This window comes from Eretmochelys imbricata, chromosome 5 (genome assembly GCF_965152235.1).
Source record: "Eretmochelys imbricata isolate rEreImb1 chromosome 5, rEreImb1.hap1, whole genome shotgun sequence".
NCBI classification, from domain to species: Eukaryota; Metazoa; Chordata; order Testudines; family Cheloniidae; genus Eretmochelys; species Eretmochelys imbricata.
In genome coordinates, this window is record NC_135576.1 from 20843698 (window position 1) to 20861991 (window position 18294).

At 45.4% G+C, this 18294-nt stretch overlaps 1 protein-coding gene across 1 annotated transcript in view; it reads right to left on the reverse strand.

Moving 5' to 3' along the window:
- FECH (ferrochelatase) overlaps nt 1-17072 on the reverse strand; it is a 29963-nt gene extending 12891 nt beyond the window's left edge. The window contains exons 1-5 of the mRNA XM_077816701.1: nt 16851-17072; nt 10969-11086; nt 9563-9682; nt 8981-9129; nt 613-747 (exon numbers count right to left, since the gene is read on the reverse strand). Coding sequence (XP_077672827.1) covers nt 613-747; nt 8981-9129; nt 9563-9682; nt 10969-11086; nt 16851-16914 — 586 coding nt within the window. The 5' untranslated portion in view covers nt 16915-17072. The remainder of the gene's footprint in view (nt 1-612; nt 748-8980; nt 9130-9562; nt 9683-10968; nt 11087-16850) is intronic.
- Between the last annotated feature and the right edge of the window lie 1222 nt (nt 17073-18294).

The following is an 18294-nucleotide window of genomic DNA, read 5'->3' on the forward strand; positions in this document are numbered from 1 at the left end:
TTCAGAAGCTTCTAAGCATCACTATGTGTTACTGAAAACCCCAAAGCGTGTGATATTGTATGGGGAGGATGGGTCCCTGCTTTAAACTGAACTGTACACAAAGCATTATCACCTGTCATAGGGCTGGGTGGGGAAATACACTTCTAGAACATGCGCACACTCCTGTTATGTAGGTTTCTGATTTTGTTTGCACTGATAGTAGCTCTAATGGTTAGAGCAGGTGACTGCGAGTCAGGACTCCTGGGTTCCATTTCCGGCTATGCAACTCACTTATGTGACTTCAGGAAAGTGCCCTTTTATGGTACTACGTTTCAGTTTACCTATGTGTAAAATTGGTATAAGGCCTCATAGGGATGTGAGGCATGGAGGTCTAACAAGGCCAATAAATTTAAAATTCCTTATTGTTAGAGAACAGGCTTCTACTTATAATTGGGAAACCTAAAGCAGGCCAGCGAGGAAGCTGGTTTTGAGGAATGCAGGCTGGGTGTCCCATCCCAAAAGGTCCCACATACTTTCATAAGCCTCTTGTACTTGGACTCTCAGCTGTTTGGATACATTTGTCTGTATGTTGTTTATCTTCCTCTTTTACTGCACTTTCACAGACACACTCACCTGTGGTAGAACAGCTGTACTGCGGATACTGTGTAAATGCAATAGCCCTCTCAACGCCATCTTTCTCCATCTCTTCAATTGCTTCTTCTGTCAGAGGATGGACATACCGAAATCCAATATAGTATCTGTGAGGCGCTGACAGCAGAAAGAGAAAGCACCTGATCACTTTATCTGCAAAGGCTCTTTTATTCAAATACCTTTCTGACCAGCTACAGCCCAACCTCCTCGGGAACACACTCTCCCTGACCGAACAACAGACAAAATGACAATCACGACGTTTACAAGATGCTGAAAATCTCTCCCCCGTTTGTGATAAGTTAGGCTGTGGAGAAATAATAATTGCACACTTTATATGCTTACCATGAGCTGTGAATCAGTTTTTTTGGAAATATATGTATTTTAGTTGCCGAAGATCCTACCCCTGACAGTAGCAGCATTAATCTATAAAAGTATCCCTCCCCTCCAAACATGGAGATAATTTAAATGTATTCTGCAGGCCAGCATGAGACAGAGTAGAATGGCATGTTACATTTTTGACAATAGTGCAGGATCGAGAAGGCATGTTCAACTAAGTTAAAAGGAAATGACCAACCTTGCTCATGCCAGATGTGAACCATGTCACTTTAAAATACAAGAATCATAACACAGCTCACTTCCTAAGAGCAGTTAGCTCAATGGGAATAGAATTCTTGTATGCCAAATGATTGGGTTAAGAAATGTGAGCATGCCTGGCTAAACATACCAAACAGCTTAATGCAGATCACAAAAGCACATAAATAGAGGAATCAATTTAGTAAGAACGGCCATACTGGGTCAGACCAATGGTCCACCTAGTCCAGTATCCTGTCTTCCAGCAGTGGCCAGTGCCAGGTGCTTCAGAAGGAATGAATAGAACAGGGCAATTTATCAAGTGATCCATCCCATCACCCAGTCCCAGCTTCTGGCAATCATTTCCAGTGCTCTGGTGTAGGATTCACTATTCACAAACCTCCTGGTATTGAAGTAGATTGTAAAAATCAGGGCCGGCTCTAGGATTTTTGCTATCCCAAGCAAAAAAAATTTTGGTGGCCCCCGCTTTTTTTTCATGTCCCCCTGCCCCTGGCTCTGCCCCAACTCCGCACCTTCCCCAAATCCCCAGCCCCACCTCCTCCCCCAGGCATGCCGCATTTCCCCCCACACCCCCGTTGCTTCCTGCGGCTCCCCCCCAGCAACCCCCCGCCTTAGCTCCCCTCTGCTCCGCCTCCTCCCGAGCACGCCACCGCTCCGCTTCTCCCCCCTCCCTCTCAGGCGAGGGACAGGCAGTGCGTTCAGGGGAGCAGGAGGAGCGGAAATAAGCGAGGGTGGGGGGGAGCACAGGAAGTAAAGGGGGGGGATTAGAGGAACCGTTCCCCGCCCCAGCTCACCTCCGCTCCACCACCACCGCCTCCCACGAGCACGCTGCCGCTCGGCTTCTCCTCCCTCCCCGGCTTGCCACGCCAAACAGCTGTTTGGCACGTGGCAAGCCTGGGAGGGAGGAGGGAGAAGCGGAGTGGCGGCGACACACTCAGGGGAGCAGGCGGGGCGGAGGCGAGCTGGGGCGGTGGGGGCACAGTTCTAGGGGCGGAATGGCCGGTGCCGGAATGCCGCCCCTAGAAATGTGCTGCCCCGAGCACCTGCTTGGTTGGCTGGTGCCTAGAGCCGGCCCTGGTAAAAAATGCACATTTCTAATTAAAAATAAAAAAGCTGGCTTTACAGGTCTCACAAGTTGTGATTTTCTTAAGGTTCCCTGTTTGCTGTGGGAAGAACAAAAAGCTTAAAGGATATGGGCATGTGTTATTTACTTAGATTGTAAACTCTTTGGGGTTGGGACCATCCTTTTAATCTGTGTGTGTACAATGCCTACCACACTAGGATCCTGAGACTCCTAGAGGCTACCGCAATACACATAGTAAATAAGAATGTATACGCGTGTGCACATCCCCTCCCCCACTGCCTACAATCAAAAGATAAAACATAGTACACTCAAAATAATATAAGCAGTTCCCATGATTCCCACTGTGCCCTTCCCTAGGTTAAAGCAATACTGTCCTTCCCACGGTTAGTCAAGTCCTTTCTGTAAGCATTTAAAGAGCTAATGAGGTCTGGTCCTGAGCTGCTACTGCTGCTCCTAGCTGAGCTCTGAGGAGCACTGGGGTCAACCAAGGCTGCTCACCAAAATCTGGATAAAGTTTAAGACCAGGGATCTATCCCAATATAGCTGCTTCCTCCAAAAAAAAACCTATTAATTATAATTGCAGAACTAAATCGCTTGTGACCCAGAACCCCTAGGCAGAGACTACATGTGCTTTTCAATAACCCACATTTCTCCTCCTAGAACAGACTATATGCTGATACCATAAAGATGAAAGCTGGAGAATAGAAAAATGCAAAATGTTGTCCTTTGAACTATCAGATGGTAACTCTGTTACCTGTCTGGTAATCAAACCCAAAATGACTGTAATCAAATAACAATGCAAAGGATGCTGCCAAACCCAACGCTCAGGGAAGGACTCAAACAACCTCTGTTAAGACAGACTTAGCTCTGTCTTCAACAGCAAAAGTTTTAAGGAAACAGAAACAAAAAGATCTTGGAACAGTTATAGCTGAATTGGGAAAAACAGCACAAACAAACAGGAGATAAAGGAATATAGATTTCTCATTAGATATAGAGACCAGTTATCATCTGTACTAACAATTCATGTATGTTAAAGATATTTCAGCTCTGATAAGAAAGCCAGCATTATTCTGACCAGTCAAGGCCCTGGTCTTGCAAACATGTGTATAACTACCTTTACACACATAAGTAGTCTCATTACAGTGATAGGGATTGCCTGCATATGTAAAATTACTCCTGTGCTTATGTGTTTGATGGTCACGTCTTAAGGAAGCAACAGGCATCCAGAATGGTAAAGGACTAAATTTTCCATGTGTCTAGTGATTTGGGGTTGCCTTGATTTTTCTGGGTCCCAAACCTAAAATGCCTTAAAAGGGCTATATTTTAAGAAAGTGCTGAGCATCCACCCTCTGAAAATCAGGCCCCTGGAAGGTTCATCCAAAGATTTTAAGGTGTTTCAATTTTGGCACCCAAAATTGCTACTTACATTTGAAAGTTTAGGTTGTTAATACACCCCAAAATATGTGTACTGCTTTAAAAAACTGCTTTCTTTTACCATAACTTACATTCAGAGCATCAGGAAGACTCATATTAGGGTAAAGTTTTGTCTACACATAAAAATTTTGCCACTTTAACTACGCTGGAATAGTTAGTGTCATCACCTTCCACCTCCTCCTCCTCACTCCAGCAGACACAGTTGTACTGGTATAAAAGTGCGTATTTTGGCATATCTTATCCCTGTTTGGCAAAGTAAAATAAGACACACTAGTATAAAGTGCACGATACTAGTAGAGCTGTATCTACATTTGGACTTTTACCAGCATAACTCTATCCGTAAATATCACACCTCTCAGCAACACAGTTATGCTAGTAAAACCTTTTAAGTGCAGGCCAAGCCTAATGAAATTTCAGAACTCTGAAAAGCACTCCAGAAATGTTACAGCTCTTGCTCAAGGTGCACTTTTGGCTTTTCAAGCTATTTTGAGGCAATGCAGTGATGTATTTGGCCTCACTAAATCCACCAAGGTCACCTTTAACAACAAATTGTGAGCCCGCTCTACTTCTAAAATTGCAGCTACAGTCTAGGCCGTAAAGTACATCTCTAAATAATGGATAGCAAGTCAGATGTAAAGGCTGCACAAAGAGATAAAGACAGGGTGGCTTTCTTTTGGTGACCACATTGTAAAGTAAGAGGGAGTGATACACTCTGAGAAGAACAGATAAAGCTCCCTAAAACCATCAGCTTCAGGATCTATTGCAAACCTGACTCATTTAGAAACTACTTTTAAACAAAAAATAAACTACTGCATTTGCAGCTATAGCAGGTGAGCCCAAGCTTTGGACAAAGTTTATTCTTTGGCTACACTTGCAAGGATTCTAGTTTCAATGGAGTCACGCTAGTGTCTGAAAGAAAGGGTTGAATACAATCCACACAAAACAAACCCATGAGTCCGGGGTGCGTGTAAGAAAGTATAGACCATTTTGGCTTCAGTATGATTACCTTTGAAGATTGCAGCTTTTTTGCTTACCAGTGCCAAATTCTTTACAACTTTCATATCTAAGCCTCAACTACCCAAGTTTTAAATGGGTCCTAAAATACAAAGAATTACGAATAACTTGGAGTCAAAAGCATATGTAATCTTTCCAGACACAGATGTGGGTTCCATGACATGCCAACTGATTCAGCAGCCGATTCCAATGCCAAGGAAATGGGGAGAAAACTAGTGTTTGTGGAATCAAACCACAGTTAAGTTACAGGGCTGAACAGAAGCTCTCCTTGTGGGCCAAAAACACAGACTTACTTTGTCCTGCTTTTGCAGTTTTCCCAGTAACTTTTAGTGCTTGCAATACCAGGTTACCAGGACTGGGAAAGGACTTCTGACATTAATCCACAGTAAAGGTGCTCTATGGAAGCCAGAGCAAGCTTCCCCAATCTTCCCCGAGTTAGTCTTCAGCCTGTCTGCTGACTATCCAAAGGGGGAAAAGGTGCTGCGGGGACTGGCTCACTTAGAACTAAGGTGAGCCCTCTAGCTCATTTAAAATAGAGCAGCCATCAGATCATTGCTTTTTGGCTACAACCAAATGGGTATGACTAGAGATGACAAGGAACTAGGAAGGAACCAATCCTGCAGACAGCTGTGGCCAAGCATACTGTACTTCATCCCCAGTGACAATGGGCACAGGGGCAGAACTACTGTGCCTTTTCAGGGCATTCCCTCAAGAGGTGAGGGACACAGGAAAAGCCTGGCACTGCTGAACCTATTCTATGGACACAGAGAGAAATTGGTTTCCCCATGCTCCCAGACAAGCATATTCCAATCATAGCATAAAGATCCTTGTCCTACAGCACCTTATGTGCCGTAGTTCTATAACCCTCACAAAAAAAATCTAGGAGAGGTACAAACGTTTCAAATTTCCAACAGCTGCTTACCGTGACCAGCATGAGATGAACATGAGGAAGTCTAGGCTTAATCTACACACAAACTTGCACCAGTTTAACTCAAATCCGATTTTAAACCGAGTCAATTAAACTGGTTGTGATGGAGTAGACGCCCCACAATAGCCCTGCAAGAGCTGAATTAGGCCAGCTGGGCCCAATCAGCTAATTAGGTTGAAGCAGGGGAGATTTAGGCCAGAGGTGGCTAATTAAGGACAGACTCACCTGTGCAGGAACAGGCAGGGCCTATATAAAGCCAGATGGTGGGAGGTGGGCTGCAGAGAGGTGGGTTGCTGTGGCTGGGAAAGGCTTCAGTCACTCCCTGAATGGAGGGAGTTGGAGGTTGGCAAATGGGGGGAAGCCTGATATGTAGGAAGAAGCCCAGAGAAACAGCAGCAAGAGATAGGACTATGGCTGCTTGTTATAGGGTCCCTGGGCTGGAACCCAATGTGGTGGCTAGGGCTGGGTTCCCCTACCTGCCACTGGGGTGTGGCAAAAGGCACTGGAGGTACGAGGTCTGGAAAGACTGTGAAATACCTGGAAGAGAAGGACTTTAGTGACCTAGCTGGAGAGCCAAGGCATGAAGAGAAAGCTGATGATCCAGGAGTGAGCAGAGCAGTAGAGCAAGACAAAATGTGGCAAGACACCATCAGAGGAAGAGCACATGACTGACAGTGCTAATTCAACTGGTGGAGAATGTGGGCAATGATGGTCACCCCTGATACAAGGGGAGTGTGAGCGACTGAGAAACTGTTTAGACAGCTGCCTGTGATACAAGGGGAGCAGGAAAGGCTAGATGAGACACTTGAGGCAAAGGGACAATGGAGCCACCATGTATGTAGGCTTTCTTTGCAGAAGGCAGGTGTACCTTCCCAGGCTGGACCACAGAGCTGCTGCTCCCAGTGAAGGGGCCTGATGAGCAACAAAGGAGGATACAGAGCCTGATGAGGCAGAGTCTAGAGAACCAGCGACAAGAGTGGGAGGCACTATATGCGGCGATTAGCTGAAGAACAGTACAACTTGCTCAAGATCCTCTAAGAGGTGAGCAGGGGCCAGAGACGGTAAGGCAAGAAGAGAGGCCCCAGGGTAGGGAGGCCAGAAGCCCAAACAGAGCAGTGTTATGCCTGTGGCGGAGGAGACCCTTTAGGCACTGATGGGGCTGAGAACTGGAAGACTGCCCAGGCCACTGTGGGAGTGACAGAGAGTTTGAAAGACTGTACCTCCTGGAAGGGGGGAAACGCAGAGTGACCCAGCTGGAGGGCCAAGTCACAAGGAGGATGCTGTTCCAGGAGTGAGAGAGGGGCTGCAGACCAGAGAGAGAGAGTGTGATGGCGTGCAGCCGCGGGTGAGGATGTTGACCTCATGAGCTAATCCCCAGAGCAGCCAGGAAGATGAGCACCCCAGGACACCGGTGCAGACTCCTGCATGAACACTCTTAAAATGGTTTAAACATGACTTATCTATTTAGCTTAAGTCAGTGAGGATTTAAGAGTGCTCAACAGTGAAGGTTTGGACAGGTTGAAAAACCACCATTGGTAACACCTATGTTCGTTTGTGTGGGAGTTAATAGGAACAAGAGTCACCCGTCCTTGATATGGATTTCCCCTGATAAAGCTGAGTGGCTAAGCAGACAGAGGCCCTAGTGGGAGACAGACATTTACATGGAATAGCAATTTTCTCCCATTTCCAAACATTACCCTAGCTCAGGGGTGGACTACAGCCTGTGGGCCACATCCGGCCAGAGGACCGTCCTGCCCAGCCCCATAGCTCCTGGCCAGGGAGGCTTGCCCCCAGCCCCTCCCCCGCTGCCACACCGCCGCGTGGCTTGCGCCTGCCCACCTCCCAGGCTTTCCAACAAGCCTGTCCTGCTGCTCTGAGCAGCACTGTAAGGGGGAGGAGGGGGCAGGGAGCAGTCAGGGGACAGGGGCGGTCGGATGGGGCAGAGGTTCGGGGAGGGGGGCGGGCAGGAGACAGGGAGCGGGGTGGGGTTAGATAGGGGGTAGGGTCCTGGAGGGGCAGTTAGGGACAGGGATCCCGGGAGGGGGGCGGTCAGGAGACAAGAAGTGTGGGGGGGGGGGTCAGGGGTGTGGAGAGAGGTCAAGGGACAAGGATCGGGGGGGGGTTGGATGGGTGGGGAGTTCTGAGGGGGGCAGTCATGGGGTGGGAAGTGGGAGGGGGCAGCTAGGGGGTAGGGGCCGAGCTGTTCGGGGAGGCACAGCCTTCCCCACCTGGCCCTCCATACTGTTTTGCAACCCCGATGTGGCCCTCAGGCCAAAGTTTGCCCACCCCTGCCCTAGCTGAAGGAGAAAGTACAAAGACTGTATGTACTGTATTTTGTGGATGCTGTCCAAACCAAACCGTTAGGCCTTATCTATCGCTCTAGCTTCAAGGGAGGATCCCTCATGTCCTGGGGTGGTGCTGACAGCAGTAATCTTGCTTAGTACTGCAGAATTCAACTGTGACACAGCATCTGTCTGTGCCACCCCCTTCCTCTAATGACTGTAATAAGATCAAGCCAAGTTTGTGTTAAGCCTTTTAGCCATGACTGACAATTAGATTCAGGAACAGTTTAGAGGATCCAGACTGTGGATAATCGTAGCTGTGAGACTGTAGTAGGAAGTTATAGCCGATCAAAGAAGCCACTAGATGGAGTCACGATCTCTCTCACACACAACAAATGCTCCACCACCGCATATGTCTAACTTTGTAAGTGATGTGTGTCAGGAGTCTTATCTTCGTGTATTAAACAGGACAGAGCAAACACACACTCTGTCAGGGATCAGGACCTGCAGCAGAGTCTGTCTGCTGGCAACCCAACAAGCATAGGAGGCCTGCAGCAGACTACCTGATTGCACCACCTGATTGGTCAGGAAAGGCAAATGCCTGGCTTTTAAACCCAGCAGCAACTCTCTGGCTGCTCAGTGCGTTCATGCCCATAGGTGTAACCCTCCCGAGGCCTGTTGCTCTTTACCTTGCTCCTGCCCTGCTCCTAAACCCATTCCTGCCTTGCTCCTGCTCAGTCCTTGCTACCTCACCTGGCTCCCAGTTCCAGCTTCCTCACCCTGACCCTAGTTCCCAGTCCCAGCTCTGACCCCTGGCTTGGCTCTTAGTTCCTGGTTTCAGCTCTGACTCCTGGTTTCTGTCTCTGGCCCTGACCCTTGGATTAGCTCTGCCCACTAAGCCTGACTCCTGCTCTTCCCACTAGGCATGACCACCCATGGCTCAGTCTTTCCCCCACACCCACCCAATACAACAAACAGAACAATCTCCTAAACAACTGTACAGAAGGGTATAAGTACCAGTGTGAGGAGACATTTCATCCAGCAGTTTCACCATGCCTTCTCCCTGTTTTACAGTCCACTTTTTAATTGGAGACCCTCCTCCGATCCTGCTATATTGTTCTTGGATTTTCGGTGTGCGACGTTTGGCAATAAATGGTGCCAGCTTACTGAAACATTAAAAAGCAGAGTGAATTAGTAACATATCCCCATCACCTCCCCTCTGGCATCTTAAAAACAACAAAATCATCCAGCCCGCCACCAGCCTCCAAAACGCAGCAAGCTAATAATGTTCAGTCTCATTCTATGCATGGCTTGTTTTGTATTGTTTTATAATTCCATTTAATCTAATTCATTTGAATAAATTTGCCAGTTGGCAGTAAACGAAGAGTTGTGATCATGGGTTAAACGTCTCCTCCTGTAGCCCCCAGTTTCTGGAGAACTGCAATATAATTTCCCATTACCAAGTTCACATGAGACAGTCAGCACAGAGTTCTTGGCCTCAAGCACTGCAGCCAGCCGGAATGATTTTTTGATGTCCAAGTATATAGCCTACAATAACACTCACATACAAACACTCCACGGGAACCAAGTGTTTCTTACTTTTGTGCTGGAAGCGTCATCAGGTCCTTATCTAGGAAAAGCCTAAGTAGGAAATCATGGACATCTCCCAGTGTTTCTGGGCCCCCCATGTTTAACATCAAGATTCCTGTTTTAGTTTTCCTATTAAAAGAAAAAAAATAGTTTGAAAGTCATTTTCTATCTCTATATCTAACCAGGTGCCACCTTTTACAACTGCAGGCTAATCAGCCTGACCCCTTGCTCGCATTCTATTGTGCAAAATGAGGATCATGTTCAAAAACTAATCAAGAGGTAAATTCTGATATCCTTATTCACGTTTAGCAGTCCCTTACTCCATCCCATTGAGATCAATGGGGCTATTCAAGGTGTACGTTTCTACTTAACAAGAGTAGGGTTATAAGAATCTGGCCCTGAGACACTTGACAAAACACTGTGTGCCAAATCAGCAAGTGCTATCTATTTATGCTCAACAAGCATCAGAGCCAGCAAACTCGCACCTACATGTGGCCTTTTTAAATCAAGTATTTTGTGTCCCACAGCTGAAGTAACTTTCCAGTATACATCCCTTTATAATAAAAACCACAAGTAAATTAATACAACGGTTTTCACACCTCAGCCAAATGCCAGCTACACATTTTAGGGTCACCAAAAAACATATTACACTATAGAGAACAATCCTGTCCAGGCAGGGGTGAGCTAGATAAGATGTCCTAGCCCTGTATGTCTTCTCCATCTCTAACTACTTTCTGAAATGAAGAGCCAGTCCACACACAGAAGCAGTAATCCCTGTTTTTGAAAATCCTGGGTTCTTGACTCATCTCCGGCCCTGTCGTGCACCTCAGAGGGCACAGACGGACCAAAACCTGGGAGCAAATGGCCAGCAGAGAATTCCCCTAATAACAACAAATAGTTAAGCTTCAGGATGGCTGGTTGAGATTTTCAAAGCAGTCTCATGGATTTATACACTAACTTTCAAATGAAAGATATGTGCCTAAATCCCATAGACTGCTTCAAAAATCGTAACCACTGTTTATTTCCCTGCTTCTTTCTCCCTTCCACCCCAAACACTGCACAAGATGTAACAGGGCATAAGGGTAAATATTTGTTATCTATATTGCAGTAGTGCCTAGAAGCCCTGGTCATGAAGACCCCCCTTGTGCTAGATGCTGTACAAAACACAGAACAAAAAGATGATCCCAGCCCCAAAGAGCTTAATATCTAAATATCCGACAAAGGACAACAGATGGATACAGACATACAAATGAGGGAAGCACAAGGAAACAGTGAGACGATTGTAATGCTTTAAAACCAGAGTGCTGTAAAGTAAAGCAATACCATTTTGGAGAGAGACAGAGAGCAATTATATGTAGGACACACACATACTTCATTTGTTGTCAGCACAGATGAGGCCTGTGATCATTCCTTACCTCTTTTCAGGCTGAATTTGAGGCTCTGTTCTTTTTGTTTGTGTGGCTGCTGTTGCTGTTGACTGACCTCTCCATTGTATTTGGACTCTCATTTGACTGCAGCTGCTGCTTTTCGTGACTGGAGAGAAGGTTAAAATGTATTGTTAGTTTATTACTGGGCAGAGGATTCTGTTTATGAGACATATGCTGGCTTCCCCCACTATCTCTTTAAATGTGCTTGGTGGTCTCCTCATATTTGGCATTTCTTTTCAAGCCCCAACTCCTGGAGCCAAGCGATTTAAGGAAAAATCGTGGGTTTCATACAGTTTTTTTCATACACTTTTTCATAAGTGTCTAGCCCAAGTGGTTGCAGAGAAAAGCTAGAAAACATGACCTGAGTGTGCCTTAAAGGCTCAAAAACCAGGAAGCAAAGAAAAAGAACCAAAACCTCTTTTTTGAAACATCTTATTTTAAAGTCAATCTCATGATTCTTAGGGCCTGACTCATGAGTTTTGAACACTTGGGGCTGGCAATGCTGCAAGAGACACCACTTCAGCCTGAAAGGAAGTGAAGTACCTTCAGCTCAGAGTGGAGGCACAATGAAATGGTTGTGCAGTAAAAACTGCAATATTGTAACTATTCTATGGACAAATGACTTCAGTCACCAAGACTTTCAAGCTGCTGCCAGAACCTTTCACAAGCACTAAATTTACAAAACATTAAAATACACCCGTCCATATATAAATATTATACGGATTAAAAAACATTTATGTAGCTTAATGTATTTGAGCCCTGGGTTGTTCCTAGCTTGCCCCTGTGTTGCAATAGACTGAACCAGCAATTTCATAGGATCAGTTCAGGGCCAGTTCAACCACGGTTCTTTAACTTCACTCTTGGCAGCCATCTCTCTCTCTCTCTCTCTGATTCCACTAGATTCTTCCCATCACTCCATGGCTCTAGCCTCAGCCAGCCTTTTCCCAAAGCCCAAAGGCAGAGATGGGTAAGAGGACTACACTTGTTAATGGGGGCTATTAGTGGTTTAAGCACTTAGACACTCTAAATATTAATAGTGGGTTAAAACGTTGTGATCTAAGGGATTGAGGTGATTTAAGCACTTTTGCTGCTGGAAGGATTGTTTTTTCTCCTTCTCTGAAAATCTTAATTTACTAGATTTATAAAGGTTGTACAGTATGTTCAACATTGTACTATACAATGCAAAAGTGAAGCTTTCAGCTGCATTGTAAATATGTATAACTCATCGTTTCACTGGTTAAATGTGTGGTTTTTATATTTATTTCTGTTTCATAAAGGGTATCCCTCATAGAATATACAGGGTGTACAACCCTGCTAGTGGAACTCTATTTCGCATATCTTTTGTGATTTAAACTGTTCAAGCTTAATGTTATGTTAACACAGGTTTTCTTACTTAATTTTCCAAATACCATAAACATTTTATCCCTCTAGGGCACATTTTTAAGCTAGGGCACAATTTTAAGAGCCACTTCTGCCCTTGAACATGCACACAAAATTACTTTCACAGTGTATGCAAGTGCAGAAATGCCTCTTTTACATGTTGCCATATTAAATTATCACAACTCTATCAAACAGTCCATGTTTACCATTGCTTACACTGCAATGGAGAATGGAAAAGGGTCCCCTACTTACAAGACTATCTAAAAAGATTGCACATTCTAAGCCACAATCTACAGGACATTTACTTCACAGAGAAGCACCATTAAAATACCTGGAAAACTGACTTGGAACTGTAAAAACTATTCACAACTTTTCAGCACCAAGTTTTTTCTAAAGCACAATCTTGTAAGTTTTTCAATTAGTAATAATTTACAACAAAATGTTCTTACGAGAAGGAAAAAAGTATATTAAAGGCTCCAGAGAGGGGGAAAAACCCCACATTTTGAAATGCCAAGTTAGATATCTGCAAATTCCATGTTTGTAGTTGAAAATGAATGCCAAGGCTTCACATTCCTCTTCAATTAGATAAAAAATTCGCAAGTCGAACAAAATACAATAATAGTTGTGTATGTCAATCACCTCTCACATGACCAAATAATCCAGCTAGACATTTTTATCTCTAAAGAATTTTGTTTGCTGTATTTCTTATTCCCAGTATTCTAAGTAGCTCTTTTAGATCTACATATACATACTACCACTTCCTCATTCATGTGCACCCAATAAAATAAAACCATACATCTGCACACTCAAGTTATCTTAAATCATATTCCTTATTATGTTGTATTATTCCTTTTAAAAAACTGTTAGACTGTCTGAACATAAGTTGTTACACTGATTCAATAATATTTAAGAAAAAAAAATCTATAGATGTACTTTTAAAACAAAAATAAAAAGTGCTCTGCTAAGTATATTTAAACCATTGTTAGCATTTACTTAAAATTTGAGTCACTGTTCTGTGCTATTTTTCCACAGAGCCCTGGGGATAAAAAAGGGAGGGGGGAAAGACAGACCATACAATCTTAATAAAACATTTCCCACAATATGCAAATAACTAGGTTAAGGTTCAAAACAGACCACAAAAGCCAAGGAATATTGAGGAAAGGCCTTTCAGCAGTGTGTTTCCCCATGTGTTGCCTAGGGCCCTAGGCATTTGCAGCAAGTTGGATCACGAGATCAGTTACTCACTTTTACCATAGGTGTTGTTCAGCAAACAGGCTGAGTTTACAATAGTTTCTTTCTCAGCAAAGAATGATCTTGCTTTTTCGGTTGTACGTCTCAGTTACTTTAATTCAGGGATTTTTATTTAAACTTTTTTCTTTAATAGTAGTAACCCTTGGATCAATACCCTACCATAATCTCCATTCACTTACGCGGACACTGGAAAAAAGATACTACGCATGCCGGGTGTGTAAGGGATGTGTTCTGTTTCACAACGAATAGACCTAGTCCTCATTAATTATTAACATTTTCTATATTAAATCCTTTTTAATTAAAGCTGAGAGGAGGAAGGGGATTCAAATTCTGGCTTTGTAACAAGAGAGACAAATTTAGGGTTAAATACTTAAAAGCGATGACCCAAACGAACTTAAGTCAAATCCAAGCTATTGGGCTCATTATAGGAGTAACTGGATGAAAGTCTACGGCCTGCATTATACAGGAGGTCAAATTAGATTATCTAATGGATCTTTCTGGATTTAATATCTATGAAGTTTTACATGTCCAGCTCAGCCCTTTTGTATTCATCTCCACAACTGACCTGCTGCACTCTGTGCCTCATCTTATTTGTATGAGTTAAATTCTAAAACGTTTGGGGGACCAACTCTATAGAAGTGATTTGCATATATCTCAGCCTACATGGCATGTTTCCTGAAACCCGAGAGACCACTTCATTCCTTTCCCATAATCAAAAGACTACCAGGAAAGCTGGGGAGTGTCATCCATCTCCAAATGTATACGGCAGGTAGAAGGTAACAGAATGTTTTCAAGAGCGGTCTCTTCCCCACTGGCCTGACAGAGTCTGTTGATCGTAAGGGCATGGCACAAGTCTCATCTCTTTTCACAGGCTGTAGTCTGTTGGGAGGGGCATGTTTCCTTTTACACTGATTTAACATAATAAATATAAAAAATGACCTTTTAAATTAATTTCTGTAGATGTCCAAAGTGGCTACATTTTATAAGTCAAAAGAACTGAATAAATAATAATCGCTGTGGAACAGCAACAAATCCTGGTGGTTCTACCGCTGAAAGCAGCCGCTTAAGAACTAGCATACTGCATAGCTTTAGAAGACAGCAGCGTCAATCTACTGACCCAGGAATTTTCTGGGGGTATGGCGAGTGGCTGGGAAAGTTAAGTGGGGAGGGTCTGTTTTGGGGAGTTAGAAAGGTCTCATCATTCACATTGGGTCTATATGAATTTTTGTATGCTTTCCAAAATAATACACAGTCCACGCACTTAGAGTTTGAGAACTTATCTATTTTATAAAATACTTTTTGTACTTCAACTGTTTGAGTTTCTGGCTTTTTAAAACCAAAAATCTATTTTTGATGCAAAAACCGGACACATCCACACCCAAGTTGTAAGGCAGCTAAATATGAAGAAAGTCTCTTAACCACCATGGCTTGCAATAGGAACAGAAAGGATTGTCAGTCCACCAAAGGGCTCTTATTTGTGACAGAATGAATAAAGACAAGATATTAGACAGTCAAGGTAGGTAAAGTAATAATATTTTATTGAACCAACTTCCGCCGGTGAAAGAGAGAAGCTTTTGAGCCACACAGAGCTCTTCAGGTCACCACTGGAAGTTGGTCCAATAAAAGATATTACCTCACTCACATTGTCTCAAATATCCTGGGCTCAACACAGCTACAACACCATTGCATAAAGGCAAGATACTCAGCCAAGTGCTCTCTAATAAATAACCTGCGTCTGCAAGGCCCAGTTATAAGAGACATGATTCCCAGTCTCCCATGGTCACCTGAACTGGGTTTGCTTTTACATTGGGGTCGACAAAGCTGTAATTGGATCTGCTTGCAGAGGTTTGGATTTCCCTGCAAACAGTTTGTACAGAGGTAGGGCCAGACTCAATTTAATGGTACAAGCCCACTGGTTGAGGTGGATGGCTGTAACTGACGGCAGAATTTGACTCCCTCCCTGGGGTTTGGCCTCCAGGGACACTTACTGCACCAGACAGAGCACACCACACTGGTTACCCGCCTGTAACAGCTTGGAGAGAGCACTGCTGATCCTGGGCACCAGAGGCAGATGGTGGCGCAGGCTTGATCAGAATGGATTAAGCGCCCACAACGTGCTCCGCACGATGTAAAGAGACAGAAGATGCCTACAACCTACCCAGCCAAACGACACGAAAAATGGGAGAGACAAAGGAAAGCAGAAGCTTGAAAGATCTGGACTGAGCGGGGGCCCTGGCTCTGGGTGCCATTGCACTGGCCAGGCCACTTACAGCACTCAGCAGGAGGCACTGGCTGAACCAGGGCACGATGCCCCGGCCCTACCGCTGCCTCCAAAGAAACCGGCCCTGCCCCAGCAGGGCGCACCGTCTCTGGGCTCCAGCGGCCAGCAGCACCCAGGGTCAGCCATTGCATTACAGGGGCTCCCGCTGCCAGCCACCAACTCCCTCGCCGCAGCAGGACGCACCAGTCACCCCAGGGCTCCCGCTGCTGCTAATCACGTAGCGTTATGCAAACGCTTTTCATTGAAAGGGCGCGTTGCGTAACACAGTCCCGGCTGCAGCGCCCAAAGGGAAGCGGGGGGGGGGGATCTTCCCGTGCCCCCTCCTTGCACCCAGTACAAGGAAAAGTGTTACATAGGCCCTGGAGAGGGGCCGCTGGTGCCAACGCCGCCCGGGCTACAGGTCTCAAGTGGGCAGCATGTGGGAGAAGTTAAATCTTCCCTCGTCTTCGCTGCGCTCAGACCATCCTCCGATCGGGGCTACAGGGGGGAAGAGTTTGCTCCAGAAATGCTCCTCCAGCCCTGCTGCCCCCCCCCCCCCCGGAGGGGGTGTTTCCCACCCAGGGGAGCGGGCACATGCTCCGCACCGCTCGGCGCGAAAGCCCTTTGTTTATGCAACGCAGCCAGGCGTTCGTCTGCCTCCCAGCTGCACAAAAACCCTCTCTCGGAATTGCTGCTCCCTTTGCAATGCAGCGGCGCGGTGACGGGGGGAGGCACTTTTCAGAAGGGGCGGCTTCCCCGCCCCAGGAATGGAGGGTTTTTTTGGGGGGGGGGGGGGGGCTAGAGGCTTGCAAGAAAACATCCCAGCTCTCCCAAGTCCGACCCCTCCCGGGGAGCCAGCAAGTGCAGCGAGCTGCGGGAGAGCCCCCGGCCGTCCCGCGGGGGCAGGCTGCGTTTCCACCGCACGCTTCATTCAGCCCAGGGCATCCCGGCCACCCTTAAAATGCAGTTGGAAACTTACATGGACACAACACTCGGTTTGCAGCTCTGAAGGCAGCAGCCATGTTTGTGTGAACTAAATACATTCCCTTAGTCTGCAGACGCCCGGGGAAAAGGGTTCCCTTCCCCTGCTGAAAGCGCCTTAGCACTAGCCGGAGTGGGTTCGCCTCCCTCTGCCTCCTCCTTTCTCCCTGTCAAGAGCCTTCTGTGTCAGCCCGCCCGCCGGCTTCTTCCATTAGGAAGACCTGCGTTTGCTTTGCCTGGAAGGGGTGGGGACAGGGAGAGAGGCAGGCCCCAGAACTAGAGATCCTCCCCCTTCCTTTGATTGTCAAAGATCCAACTCCCAGCCACCAGCAAACCAGCTGCCAGCGCAGCCAGAGCGGGCGCGACTCGGATCTCAGAGCAAAAACAAGAATCTGCTGGTTGCAGATGGCTTAAGAGCTGGGGCAACCAGCCAAAACTAAAGTGACAGTAACAGTTCGATTGATTTGTAAACAGGTTTCCTTTTCTTTTTAGGGACTTGAGTCCCAAATTAATTTAAACCAAAGAGATATCAAGTATTCTAAAAAGCGTGGCCAACATCTTCTATCCTGGATGTCCAAAGTTAAGCACCTACATTCATATTTAGGCACCTAAATAGGTTGTCTGATTTTCAGAGGTACTGAGTCTGGACAACTCAGTTACGGGTGCTCAGCATCTCTGGAACTGATGCGGCTTATTTAGGCCCCCATCTTGCAAACACTTAAAAGGAAGCCCATAAATAAGTGTTTACCAGTTTGGGGCTTTAGGTACTAAACTTTAGGCACTCAAGTTTGAAAATGTTAACTTTTTATTTTTATACCTAGTGACAAAAGAATAATTGTTTATACTAATTTATCTTCTATGGTTTTAAAATAGAAGATTGGTGCATAACATGGAAGAAAATTATTGAATTGTGACATTCATGCAATCAACAACCAGGAGACCAGTGGCACCTTGAAGACAGATTTGGGCATAAGCTTTCGTGGACAAAAAACCCACTTCTTCAGATTCGTGGAGTGAAAATTACAAATGCAGGCATGAATATACTGACACATGAAGAGAAGGGAGTTACCTTACAAGTAGAGAACCAGTTTTGACCAAGTCTTGTAGCAACTTCAGAAAAAAAACACATAAAAACAGTTCCTTTCCCCAAAAGGCACCAGTTTACACACTATGGGTCATTGACTGCTCCCTGTCTATGTAACTCCTAGTGCTGTTCTTCTCCATAAAATGATTGGATTTTGACTGTTCAGACAATTTTTAAAAAACTGACTGGCTAATATATCTCTAAGGTCTTTACAATAATTGATGTAAGAGTTACGGCATTTCATTTTTCCCTTTTATATTTATAATATCAGTACAGCTACATGTTTATTATGTGTCTGACATGGTCATACACATGGATCCAGAAATCCATCTGCTCTGCCTGATCCCAGACAGGGAAA